The sequence below is a fragment of the Pteropus vampyrus genome, unplaced genomic scaffold, assembly GCF_000151845.1.
Source record: "Pteropus vampyrus isolate Shadow unplaced genomic scaffold, Pvam_2.0 Scaffold22, whole genome shotgun sequence".
NCBI classification, from domain to species: Eukaryota; Metazoa; Chordata; class Mammalia; order Chiroptera; family Pteropodidae; genus Pteropus; species Pteropus vampyrus.
In genome coordinates this window covers 13,068,354-13,082,292 of record NW_011888803.1, presented here as the reverse complement: position 1 = coordinate 13,082,292, position 13,939 = coordinate 13,068,354, and the positions used below count along the sequence as shown (strand labels likewise).

At 41.7% G+C, this 13,939-nt stretch overlaps 1 protein-coding gene across 2 annotated transcripts in view; it reads left to right on the top strand.

The window, feature by feature from the left end:
- The window catches only part of TGFBR3 (transforming growth factor beta receptor 3), a 182,920-nt gene that overhangs the window by 124,106 nt on the left and 44,875 nt on the right, over window positions 1-13,939 (top strand). For both annotated transcript variants that reach the window (XM_023528097.1, XM_011355638.2), the window contains 3 exons: window positions 7,241-7,424; window positions 11,851-12,019; window positions 13,691-13,838. In XM_023528097.1, coding sequence (XP_023383865.1) covers window positions 7,241-7,424; window positions 11,851-12,019; window positions 13,691-13,838 — 501 coding nt within the window. The remainder of the gene's footprint in view (window positions 1-7,240; window positions 7,425-11,850; window positions 12,020-13,690; window positions 13,839-13,939) is intronic.

Here is a 13,939-nt window from a genome sequence, read left to right as displayed (position 1 = left end):
AACATTTCAAGTGCTTAGTGGTGGCATGTGGTTAGTGACTATTATATTGAACAGCTGTAGAGCAGCGACAGCCCTGAGCTGCTGGCAGACACATGACTGATCATTGCCATTTCTCTACTAGTCCTGAGTAGGACCTCAGAATCCTTCTTAGCACAGAACTTTAGGTAAGCAGTGCCAATTCATTGGACCTCAAGATTCATTCATTTATTAAATAAATACTTATAGAGTGTCTTTTCCATACCCAGCACTGTTCTAGGTGCTTGGGATATACCCATGAACAAAGCAGACTAAGATCCTAGCCTTTGAAGGAGCTTGCATTCTAGTGGGAGGAGATGGTCAATTAGCATTTTAAATAAGTAAATTATATAGTGGTTTGGAAGATGACTATACTAATACTATACTATACTGTACTATACTATACTATACTATACTATACTATACTATACTATACTATACTATACTATACTATACTATACTATACTTTACCGTAGAAATAAGAACATGTAAAGCATGTAAGGATTTAGGAGGACTCAAGATTGCTAGAGTTGGGGCTGCTGGGTGGTTAGATTGTAATTTTAAATAGGCCCCGTTGAGAAGGTAACATGTGCGTGGACTTGAAGGAGGTGAGGTCAAACTTCAGAGGAGACTTAATTACCACCTGTGATCTAGCATGGCCTGCATTTTCACCAGGACTGTTGATCGGGGTGGGGTCAAGGAGGTGGGAGGAGAGGGATGGGACTAGGTGAGGCCTTACAGTATGGCACTATCCTCAGCAAAGCTCCTCTCTTCTTCCTCTCTGAAGATGAAAGCAACTTGGGGGCGGCCCAGGGAGAGACTGTGATGCAACTGCCAGGCCTCTGAGTCAGCTGATGTGCTGAGATAAGTGCTAAAACGAAGAACCTCAGTTCCAGGAAAATGGTGGCTGCACCCAGGAGCCAGCATTTGCTCACTTCACTCAGGCTTGGGAGATTAATCTGGAGGCTTCAGTGGATTGGCTTAGGACTTTAAGAGTTAAAGCTTAAACGCAGGTGTGGAAACAAAAGGGCTGGTTGCCTCTTTTGCTTTTTTCTTGCTCTTTTGGACAAGGTTGTTGAATCTGATCCAGAAAAAATAATAAACTTGGCTCTCGTTGCCTAGCCGTAAGTTCTTGTAATAAAACTCCCAGCACTGGCAGATAGAGTAATGTTCTGCTCTTTAAAAAAGTCTGGTAGCATAACTAGAATTTAAAACACAAATGTCGTGCATGCTGTAAGTAGGAAGAGAGCATTCAGGAAAGGAGGTGGCTCGGTGTGGATCTCGGCAACCTGGGATTTGTTGGACAGTGAAGAGCTTTACATTTGTCCCTTCCACAGATGCTTGCTAAAGATTGGGATTCTTGGAGCTCAGTGCTATGTTCATTCCCACAGGAAGATGTTTGTCATGTCAGGGAATGTCAGAAGATTGGGTTTTAATTAGCAAGCAGAAGAAAAGTTCAGTGGATTCTGGGGGAAGACATGGAACTACCAAATGATTTAATAATTGGTTTTTAGTTGGAATTATTGGGTGAAAAATTAAATCATTAGCTTTAAAGCCTGAATAATCATTTCCTGGGCAGTGAGGGAAGTAAGGGTTACGGGAATGAAGAAATTATGGCATATCCTTTCTTATAAGTAACAGCATTGAGCTTTCATTCAACAAGCAATTATTGAGCCCCTGCTTTGTGCCAAGCACAGTGCCAGGCCCAGGAGATTCAAAATGAACAAGTGCTTTCTTGGCTCTCAAGGGTGTACTATCAGGACTTTCAGGTTTGCTGATAAATAGTGCAATTAACATGAGGTTTGTGCAAGGCACAGTGGGCAGCTTCATCTGGAGGAGAGAAAGGGAGCCTTGGTGGTTTCACAGAGAAGGTGATACCTGTGGAAGGATAAGGAGCAATTACCAGATGAGCAAGGTGGGGAAGGGTGGTCTAGGTAGGGAGCAGGATTAAGAAAGACCAGGGAGCCTGAAGTAGCATAGTGTGTTCTGCCATGTTGAATGATTCCATATGGCAAGTCCTGGGTACGTGGTGGGGGAGGGGGTTGGAAGTGGGGCGAGCAGAGTTCCTCTCTGATCATGTGCCAGTTAAGATGCTACCCTGCATCATCATGTGTTTACTTTTTAGAGAGGTCTCTCAGGTGACAGTGTGGAGGAGGAATAGAGAGAGACAAAATTGCTTGGAGGGTAGGAGGTTACTGAAAGTTTGGTTGAGATGTAAGGGCCAGAAATAGGGCTGGTAGCATGACAAGGACCTACAAATTAGGTAGAGGATGGTGGACAGAATAAACAGCTCTGGAAAGTTTCTGCCATTTTATCCAAATAGAAAATCCTTGCTCTTAACATTTTAAAAAAAGAATTTCATATTCACTCATGTACTTATTTTCCTTGCAATGGTGATTATTAACCCTTTCTCATATTAGAAAAAAAATATTATTTTCCCTCTCATTGTTTCTTTGCTAACTTCTTTACATCTATATTCTTCCACAGACTTTAACCTGAACCAGAATCTAATAGAGGTACCAAACCGTGAGGATTAGGCAGGACTAAAGCTTTGACTGCTAAAGTAATACATCGATATATCGTGTCTTTATTTCAGTAGGGCTCTTGACAGATTCTTGCATGATGCCCTTACAGACAAAATGAGGACAGTTCATGGGGATTCTTTGTAGTTGGTGAACAACCTGGAACCCCAGGAAGTGCTGTTTTATGTGCTCGGGTCAGTGTGGAAGAGTACCTGTAAGTCGCAGACCTCCACCTGGTCTTATTCAGCTTCTCAGGGATTTAGATAAACATGTAGAAGGCACTAATATGGAATTTAGAGATATTGACAACTAATAGAATAAAGATTTTTATATGGTCTCTAAAGACTTAAAATATGGACCTAAAGAATAAATACAAGCCTTTGTTTTTATATTAAAAGAATTACTAGTGTAAGGGAAGGACGCGAAGAGCTTTGAATGTAATAAACTAAAGACTGGGGGATTTACATACTCGTCTCTCCACCACCACCTACCTGGTGTGAGTTGCCACTCTTCCTCTCCTGGATAATTCCAAAAGTCTACTACTGGTTTCTTGTTCTTTGTCTCCCTTCAGTCCATACGGGACACAGCAGCCAGAGTGATCCCGTTAAAACATTTTTTAGGAGTTTTAATGACCTCTCAGTGGTGGCCCATGCCACCCACACTAAACACAGTCTTTAACAATGGTCTGCAAGGTCCTGTTGGACCTACTGGTATTCTCTGTGACTTCTCTGACCTGTTCTCCCGCCCGCCTCCCCCGCCCCGCTGTGCTGCAGCCACACTGGCCTCCTTGCTCTTCCTTCCCCGCGCCAGACCTTTCCACTCACTGCTGTCTCGACCACAAGTGCTTTTCCTCTGACATCCACGTGGATCATTCCTTCATCTCCTTCGGGTCTTTAACTGCTCAGTGACTTTCTCAGTTAGACTTCTCCCATCAAAAATTTAAAAGTATAGTACCCCTCTCCTCTTCTCTCAATTTATTTTGCTCCATAGCACTGCTTACTATATTATATCTGTTATTTATTTTGCTCTTTTAGCTTCCTTGCTAGACTGTAAGCTCCACAAGTTCAGGGAATTTTGTCTTTCACCTTCTCTGCTATATCTCCGGCACCTAGAACAGTGCCTGGCACAGAGTAGGTGGGCACTCAGTAAATATCTTTTGGATGTATGTTTAAAGCATAAATTAACGAATATGAGAAAATAGGAGAGTTTAGCCAGTATAAAAGCTGATGTGATCTTGGGCCTTATGCAGTGTCCCCATATATGTAGAAAGAGGTTTATGTCTGGAATTGGCTCACATGATCATGGGGGCTAGCAAGTTCAAAATGTGCAGAGCTGATATTTCAGTTTGAGTTAGAAAGCCAGCAGGCTGCTGTAGGACCCAGAAGAGCTGGTGTCCCAATCTGAAGGCCAACAGGCAGGAGAATTCTCTCTTACTCAGGAGAGGGTCAGCTTTTTGTTCTATTCAGGACTTTTAGGTGATTGGATGAGACCCACACACATTAGGAAAGGCAATCTGTTTTACTTAGTCTCCCAATTTTTAAATGTTAATCTCATTCAAAAACACACAGAAATACTCCAAATAGTGTTTGACCAAATACCTGGGCATTCCTTGGCTCAGTCAAGTTGACACACAAAATTAACCATCACAGTACATTTGTTGGGCTACACACCCAAAACCCTGAGTCTTGTCCCGGGCACCGCATTTCAGACCCTGCTGGTGGAGATGTGACAATTATGGTGCCCTAAAGAAGTGAAGTCATGAGTAAGGTCACATGACATCTTCAAACATTTTAAGACTTATCTCATGGAGGAAAGAAGAAGAAATTCTTTGGTCAGGAAGGCATAGCTCAGACAAGTAAGTGGAAGGCACATCTTACAGGTAGAAAATAAGAACGGTAAGAATAGAGATCTTTTCCTTGGGAGCTAGCGAGGTCTCCTTTCTGGAAGGGTTCAAGTAGAGGCCATCTGTGACCAGGAGTCAGAAGTCTCCTGATCTTGCTCCTGTGCTGATTCTCTGACCTTGGTGGGCCATAGGCTTCTCTGAGGTTTCCTCTACTCTACCAGGGAAATCACAATAGCTACCTCACAGGTCTTCCTAAGGATCAGGTGGGAATAATAACACCTTTTAAAACGGGTAGGAGTTAGGAGAGGCCTTCGTTAGCATCCAGCTTTGTCAGAGCCAGGAGAACTGGTGGTCAGCAGGAATGCTGTCTAACTTCCTTGCTGCAGCAGAAAATTTCCACTGACCTACAGTCAGGGACACTTCACTGCCCCTGGCAGCTTTGCTTTCTTCTTATTGGAATGTGCCCGAAGAGTGGCAGTTAGCTCCTTTTCCAAATTCCTCAACCCAGAGTGAGCGATCCTGTTGCTGCTGGCCTAGGAGATGATAGATGAGCAGGGTTGATGGTGCGTGGAGGGATCAGCCAGCCAGGAGCTGCCCCTTTGTGAAGAACCAGCTATTCTATGGTATCCCTTTTCAATTACTTTAGGATACATTCCGAAGTTGCTCCCTCTTTCTTCCCTTATTTACACTGTTCACATTCTTGCCTCTGGAATGTTCTGGAGTGATATCCCACCTTCCACTGTGAAGAAATGTTCTCTATATGTATAGCATATTTAAAACTCAAGTGTTTTATGGTCGTAACGTGGATGAGAACAAAAGGAACAGAACATCCAGGGATGCTTGCCTAAGCATTCAGAACTGTGCTGGCAGTGGGACAAAGGCCTCTGGACTGTTGTGGTTTTCTTCGGTGACAGGCATAATAAAAATGACTTTTTAGTGCAAGTGCTTTTCGGTGAAAAGATTTTACTACAGTGCTTAAGTCAGAAAGTCAGATAAACATTGTTGGAAGTTCAGTGTCAGTGAGTAACTAAGCCTCAGAGGATTTATACATTGGTTGGCATGGTTATTGTTTGGCAGGTAAATGGCTCAGGGGTTTTTTCTTATACAGGCCATGTCAAAACAAGGTTGAAACTAAACCGTCCCCACTGGTTTTGCTTATGAGTGGCATCGGGTGATTTAGCAAATGTCATTATCACACATGATAGCACTTTGTGGTACATAATACGTAATATGTGTTCAATAAATGATAACTACTGTTAGTGGCCATAGTTTACGGCCAGCTTGTTAATGATGCCTGGGTCCCACCCCAAAGATTCTCATTGATCTAGGGTGTGGCCTGGGCCTCAGGATATTTAGAATTTCTTAGGTGCTTCCAGCTTTCAGCCAAAAGGGAGACCATAGCATTACTAGATTATGGCATCAGTTTGGTGAAATACTTCTTTCCCAGTGTTTAAAAAATATATGAATATATAATTGAATAGAAAATATTAATGCCTAGCACAATAGTTAAGGTAAATACTATTTCATATATGCGTTAAGGTTGAAAATGCTGCTGTAAGCGATAGAGTTGTAAGTGAAATCCTTGCCCTTAACTTGCTTTTAGTCTGGCTATTTAGAACCTCTTTAGAACCTGCTTGCTTTTTTGTTAATGATAAATAGTTAATGTGAAATTTAATACAAGATATTTATAGTTTTATGATTTGGGAGTTTGCCTTTTTGCTCACATTTCACCCTGACATTGATAAAATCAGTTATTTTATAAATGCTAGCCAATAAAGATGACACGCATATTTTCACCAGCAACTAAATGTGATTTCAGTACAGCAATAAAATGAGAATTTTTCTCCTTTGTATGAGTTAATTATGTATACTATGATTTGCTAGGTCAGTACTGTGGTCTAAATACATTCAGCAAGAATGCGGGACTTGCATAAATCATCCCGAAAGTTTTATTGGGATGACTCTAATAGCCTCTTGACTTCATTATCTATGGGAATTTGGGGGTCTTACAAAATAAACTGTAATACACATTCATCTCATTGTTAGGAAGTAATGTAGCGTGGTAGGAGACTGGCAACTTCTAGCCTTTTTTTTTTAGTATCAGAAGTCTTCTACTTATGGCTTCTGTTTACATAGCACTTTCAAATACCTACACACCATCCGATCTCTGTTTAATGTTACTCTCTTAGGAAGTTCTTATCTGCCCAAACTCCTAACCCCTGCCAAAATAATATCTTATAACCCTGTACTTTTCCTCTTTGTCAGTAATAGTAATTTAATTAAAAGATTAAGTGTCTAGTTAGTGATTTAAAGTTTCTTTTTATCTCAGTGCTTAGGAGAACATAAACCATGGGGACTCTTGCTGTGTCCCTGTGGTGATGATGCTGCAGTGGTGGAAGACTTGGCAGTCAAGTTCACTTGCTAGCAGGACTTTGGGATCACCTGCTCTGATCCTGAAGCCCATTACAAGCCCATGACAGCACTCACCAAGACTTCTCACTTGACTTTTGAAACATATTACTTGAAAGGTTAACCTTCAGTTTAGATATCTGGAAGATAGCAGTGATAATGCTTGTGATTATTCACCATGCACTCTGTAGTCTGTCATTTTAGAGGTGTTTTTTTTTTAATCTTTAAAAATTCAAAGGAACATCCAGCATCATAGGTTTATCATTAGCAGGGAGAAGTAGCCTTGAGATTATTTCTTGAATCAGCTGCTAAAAACAGATAATCTGCCTGTATAACAAAGGGAAGAGATTGGATTGACAAATCTCCATTAGTTGTCTGATAAGTGTTCTCTTATTATGATTCAGCTCCAGGTGACTGTACCACATTAAATATGCAATTTTCTTTTCCTTAGGTGTCTGAGGGTTCTGTGGTCCAGTTTTCATCAGGAAACTTCTCTTTGTCAGCAGAAGCAGAAGAAAGGCACTTCCCCCATGGAAATGAGCATCTGTTAAATTGGGCCCGAAAGGAGTATGGAGCGGTCACTTCATTCACCGAACTCAAGATAGCACGAAACATTTATATTAAAGTGGGAGAAGGTAAATTTTACGTGGTTTCAAATAATGGCTGATTTACAACAGTCAGGTGGGTTGTTTTTTTTTTTTCCTGAGACCAGGTGGTTAGGGCAAAGAATCCTATAATTACAGAATGTTGGAGCTGGCAGGGACCTGAGGGATCACTGGGGTCTGTTCTCCCCATGTCCCCGCCTTCCAATTTTCCATCTGAGGAAACAAACCTCAAGTGAAAAATGGGAGAGTAGCCTGGTTGAGAGAGAGGAGGAGGAGGTTATGGTATAGAATTTAGAAGACATCCATACACAGGAGTCAGAAGAACTGAGTGCAGGGCTAGAAGCAGAGGGCACATGTGGGAAGGAGGTGATAAACGTTGGCATGAAGGAGGTCAACAGTTAGAGCTTCCTCTTACCTACTGTTCTGTAAACTTTTGAATCTAGTGTCAGTGTGTGATTTCGAGACATCAGTTAAATTTTGGAAATAGCAGAGGAAAAGTGTTTGAATATGTTTTTAATACTAAGGTCTGTTGCAAGGGTAATTATTGGAGAAAGAAACTGTATTGCCTTGGTAGGAGATAGCCCATTTTAATTTCTTTGCCTTGCAGAGGGATATAAATATCCAATGACTCAATTTTGAAAGTGTATTATTTTTTTAAATAACTTTTTTTCATTATTTTTAGTTATGTATATTCGGAACTCCCATAAATTACTAGAAATAACCACTCTTGTGAATGGGTCTTCGGTATAGCCAGGTGATTGTGTGAAAACTGCATTCCAGGTTTTCAGCGTCCATCAGCTTTCTGTTGAATTTTACAGCAATTGCCACTTCCTCCATAGACAGTATGGTGACGCAGGGTAGGTTACTGCCCTTTTTTGAATTTGGGCTCTTTGACAAATGCAGGAAAGGTGGACACCTTTAGTGTGTGTTCTGTATGCAGAAGCCACATGAGGTTCTTTCACATGCACCCACACCATTTAACCCCACTAGTAATCCTAGGAGGAAACCATTATTTCCATTATTTTACAGAGCGGTTAGTGGAGGGTTAAGCTTAACATGCTCAAAGCCATATTACCAGGAAGTGGCAAAGCCAGAACTCAAACCCAAGTTTTCGGACTCTTGACTCTAATGCCTGTTGCCTGATGCTGTGTTTTAAGTCTTAGCTAAATAAGCACAACCTAAAAATGAAAGTGAGCCACCTGATTGGAAAGACTTATTTAGCAGAGTAAAGAGAGAAGGAGTTTTAGAAGAGAGTTGGGTTCAAAAAGTTGAAGTTCGTTACTAAATTTTCATGAGAAGTCAAGTCCCATTGGAACAAATTAAAAATATCTTTTAACAAAGGTTCTAAGCCCTGGCCAATGGTCTGCATTTCTTTCTTTTTTCTAAAAATTTTTTAATGGTCTGCATTTCTAACACAGAATTCTAGTAGCATGAAAGAATGACTATTACTCCCGTTGGAATTATTTAGAATAAGAAAATGTATTATAGTAACATTTAGAATGTTAGACTCTGTTCTCTTGACAGTGAATGAGCTCCCGTACACAGCCATCACCTGCCGTTTGAATGAGGTATTCAGTGACTTCCCCAAGGCCACACACTGGGCTAGGGAAGAACTTAAAGGAGCTGGTGTCCAGTCCAGTAAAAAACTGGTTAACTCCTTGGTTAACCTTTGGAGCCCCTGAAACTTGATGTCGGCCACCAGTTAGGTATAAGCCACCAGCCCACACCATGAAGAGGAGCAACTAGGGGAAGTGAGAGTCCTTGATTAGGTCGATGGACCACAAGGTGATGTTGTTTATCACCATGGATCAGACTCCTCTGAGCACGCCTCATCGGCTAGCTTCCCAGAACCTGACCTTTCTCTACTCTGCAACCCAGGGACCCCAGGCTATGAGCCTCTTTTTGCTCTATCCCTAGTGGTTCTCAAAGTGTGGTCCCCAACGCAGCAGCATCCTCATCACCTGGGAACGTGTTAGAAATGCCAATTCTCGGGCCCACCCCAAACCAACTAAATTGGAAACTCTGGCAGTAGGGTCTAGTCATTTGTATTTTAACAAGCACTCCAGGTGATTCTGATGCTCACTAATGTTTGAGAACTACTGCTCTCACCTGTATACCTAGAGTGGAAGAATTGAGTTTATGGCTCTTATCCCAGCTGGTTTCATTAACTGTGACGCTTCAAGCAAGAGTCTGATTTACCGCTGGAGCCTCAGTTTCCACAGCAGGAAAATGAGGAGTTTGTGTCACTTCCCAGCCAGGCTCTTAGAGTATATCATTCAAGGTCTCAAAGTCATTTGTCAATCCTTTCTTAAAATACAAATAAGCATGTGACGCTCCCCCTCCCCCGCCCTGCCCAACCCCAAACACGCCAGGTCTCTACCCGGGGATTCCCCTTTGTGGTTTCCTTTCTACTTGGCAGTTGGTGTAAGTTTTGATGCCAGGCATGTGGAAGGCCATTTGGGGAAAACACACACACACACACTCACCCACACATGCACACACAACAAAAAGTGATCGGCTTATTCAACTTAGTGACAATGGCATCTGGGACTTGAGCCCTTAATAACAGCAACTTTAAACAATTAAACCTTTACTGGTGGCTTAGGAAAGTCACACGTGGGTAAATACTGTTATTAGTTTCAAATCTCACATCAGCATTTGTTCATCCAGGAAACCTATACCATGGACCTACTAAATGCCAGATGCAAACCAGGCACCGCTGTGAACTGGATATGCAGGCCAGAGCCCCAGGAGGTCTAGATCCTTGAGTTCCAGACTGGCCTGTCCCTGGCCCATCCACACAACCTCTAATTCTTTATGAAATTTCAGCCTTGTCACCCCAGTCTTATTTTCCATCCTGCGATCTGGGGGAGGCATCTGCAGGGCTGCAGCTGCAGAGTGTGCATTCCTCACCTACTCATCTGGCAAAACCCTCAGCAGATGTGGGGGGGAGGCTGCTCCGGCAGCCTGAGTTGGAGGAGCCCTGGCCTCTTCTCTCTGAGGGGGTCATTAGGGAAGAATGCAGAGTTCAGAGCTAAGCTCTCTTGGAATGAGCCTCAAAGTGGGGGTCTCATGAGTTCCTCTGATCCCCTCTGTTCTAGGGGTGGCACATGGAGCCCTGTTGCCACAATGTGTACAAGTTTGGTGGGATTCAGGGGAGGGTAGTATCATCCCAACCTTGGTACCTCCTCAGCTGATTCTTCTCTAAGTGAGACTTGCACGTGAATTTGAACCCTGGCATCCTGTCCATTATATGGAAAGGGCAGAAGTCTGTTTCATTAAAGTGCCAGGGCTCTGATTAATTACCCCTGCTGAAAAAAGTTTGCTGCACCTAGAACTTCCTTGACATTGCTCCCAGCTGTCACACTGCCAGCAGTTTCAAGTTCTGTTTAAACATTTAACCACTGAATGGAAATCCCATCAACCACAGTGCCGTGTAAATGGCATGTGCCGTTGGGGGAGTATCTTCAGACTCTTTCCCTGGTCAAGGTGATGAGCGGCCCTCAGCACAATGAGACAATGTTTGTTGAAGCACCTCGTAAACTGTAAAATGCTATAGAAACGTTAGTTGTCTGTGTCAAGATTGTGAGAAAGAGTGAAAGTCTGCCTTCACTGTGCTGCCTAAACTCCTGTCTTTGGTTTTCGGAGTATAAAGTGCTGTGAAGAATAAATATGAGAGAATGATTAATTGTACATGATGGGCCAGAGGATTAATTAGGTTGCTGGTTCTCCTATTAATTGAAATAGCAAATATCCAAGGAGGACCATATCTGGGAATTGGATAAATAATGAGATTCAGTGTTGAATATGCTGACTGTGAAATATTTAGTGGATTTTTAAGTGAGAGGTGCTTGGTAGACAGATACCAATATAGGTCTGCAACTCAGAAAAGGAGTCACGATCTAGATACAGCTTGAAGCTTTGGGAGTAATTGAGATCATCTAGAAGAATATGAGACAAAAAGAAGATTGAAGAAGGAAATGAGGTTCTTAGCCTTGGTTTTATAGCAGGATCAACTATGGAGCTTTCGAAAAGAAAGCTTCTTAGGCCCCACCTAGATCTTCTGAATCAAACTCTTGGGGATGAGTTCCAAACAGGTGGATTCTGATGTGCACTGAAGGTGGAGGACCACTGGTATTTAAAGGATGAACAGAGGAGGAGGAACCAGTGAAAGAGACTGAAAGATAGGTCAGAAGAAATGGATGAAGACCAAGAAGTTTCACAGAGAACAAGAAAGGCGAGGATTTAAACCAAAAGACGTCACTAGAGTTGATCAGTAGGTGACCAGAGGGTGGTATTCCAGGGCAGCGGTTGAGGAGGCCTAAGGCCCTTCCTTAGCACTGTGGTCCCTTGGATGCCTCACTTGCTCAGTGTCACCATCACCTTCTTTCCTTAGAGACTGGTTACCATGTAGCTCAGTGGTTTGACAGGTTGTCCTGTGCTTCTTTACTTTCAGATCAAGTGTTCCCTCCCACATGCAACATAGGGAAGAATTTTCTCTCTCTCAATTACCTTGCTGAGTACCTTCAGCCCAAAGCAGCAGAAGGGTGTGTGATATCCAGCCAGCCCCAGGATAAGGAAGTACACATCATCGAGTTAATCACCCCCAACTCTAACCCTTACAGGTGAGTGTGTATGTGTTCTGAACTGAGAAGAGATGAAAATAAAGATCTTCCCTGACTTGAGGCAGGGAGATGTGCAGCCCTCCCTTTGCAGGAGGGAGGGAGCCATTGATGCTTTGGGTGAGATTCACGGAAGCTTTGAAGAAGGGAGTAAGGATAGCAGTGGTACATTTTATTTTCTGCATCTGTCTCTAGATCCCCTGTATTTCAGATAAGTTCCTGAAACCTATTCTGAACTTCTTGGTACTAATTAATAGGACACAGTCATTCTTGCTGCATCATTATCTCCTTGACTGAGGTTATCTCTGATAAGAAACTTACAAATTGTGCCTTTTAACACAGTTATTGTTACTAGCATTCTGTTTTTATAAAGTTCTGTTCCTAGTGTCATCAGAGCACTTTTGCACTCGTAACTGCTTATTTTAAAGTGATGCGTGTGTGAGCGTTGGGGTGTGGCCCTTCACAGTGACATACCAAATAGCCATTGGCCATAACTTGCCTCTCCCTTGTGTTCTTGTTCTCCCTTTCCCATCCTTTTATTCTTTCCCCAGGACTGGAAATTTAACACTTCCTATCAAGAATGAATATGGAATTTAAAAAAAAAAGAAATAAAAAGGGGAAAAGTAGGCCCTTCTTCCACTGCAGCCTGCATTTCATGTGAACTAATGATTTAAAAAATAAATTTATATCGTAGAGAGATTTCAAAGTTAAAATTCTAATCTAATCTTGATTTCAAAGACGAATAAACTGTAGATCAGTTTTGGTAAGGTTCCCTTTCTGTCCCACGTGAATAATTTTGTGGAAAATTAAAAGGGAATGAGAATAGAAGCCATCTGAGAAATGTGCTTAGATATTAAGCTTAAGGCTTCATTTGAGTATATCATTCATTTTATACTTTTCAAGTGTGTAAAACCAAGATAGAAAGAAAGACTTTCCTTTAAATTCAGAATGACAGAGATGTTATTGTTTGGTAAAAATTCTCTTTTATATCGAATTCTTAGAAGTTTGGGTTCTTTTCATCAATTTTCCAGTGATCACTTGGTTGACCATCTGTTTTCTTTATTTTCATAACTGTATATCCAGAAGTTTGGGAAAGTAAATGCAGATATGATTCTGTAGCCAATGTTAATGGCTTAAGCAAACCTTATATAAATCAAGAAATTCTCTAGCCTTTTGCCTCTTATTCTGAAGTTTCCTTTTTTTTTTTTTTACTGCCATGCCTATCTCCTCCCTGCCACCCACCTCTCACCAAACTGCTTCCCATTCTGGTTTTGAAGGATTTTGAACATATAACATATTGGAAAGTTACACACTGAAGCTTTGAAGGTGTTGAAGGTTGAAACAGCAACAGTTCTGCTTCTAAAGTAAACTCTTCTGGTTTGTTCAAGTTCGTTTCAAACAGTGGCTGCATTAAGTAACCACTTTTTTTCCCCCCTAAAGAGGAGAAAAAAATTTAGTGGCTAATTATCAGCAGGCATATTTTTCTATTGTTATGTAAGGCCATTTGTTATGTGTGCACTAACAATCTGTTTTGCACATGTCATTTGCCTGGGATCGACTCCAGCTTTTTAATCAACTGGCCAGACACTGGAAACATGAAGACTTGGAAGAGGGGAGATAGTTGCAACTTTCTGGCATTTGGGTCCTAACTCTGCCTTTGTTTTCCATTCACAGTGCCTTCCAGGTGGATATAATAATTGACATAAGACCTTCTCGAAAGGATCCTGAGGTGTTCAAAAATCTCATCTTGATCTTGAAGTGCAAAAAGTCTGTCAACTGGGTTATCAAATCTTTCGATGTTAAGGGAAACCTGAAAGTTATTGTAAGTTGGTTGAGCATTTATTTGTTTTGATGAATGGCAATAATTTAAGCCATGTTTATATGTGTTATTATTGTAAAATTTCTGCCTCTTTGGACTCTCAG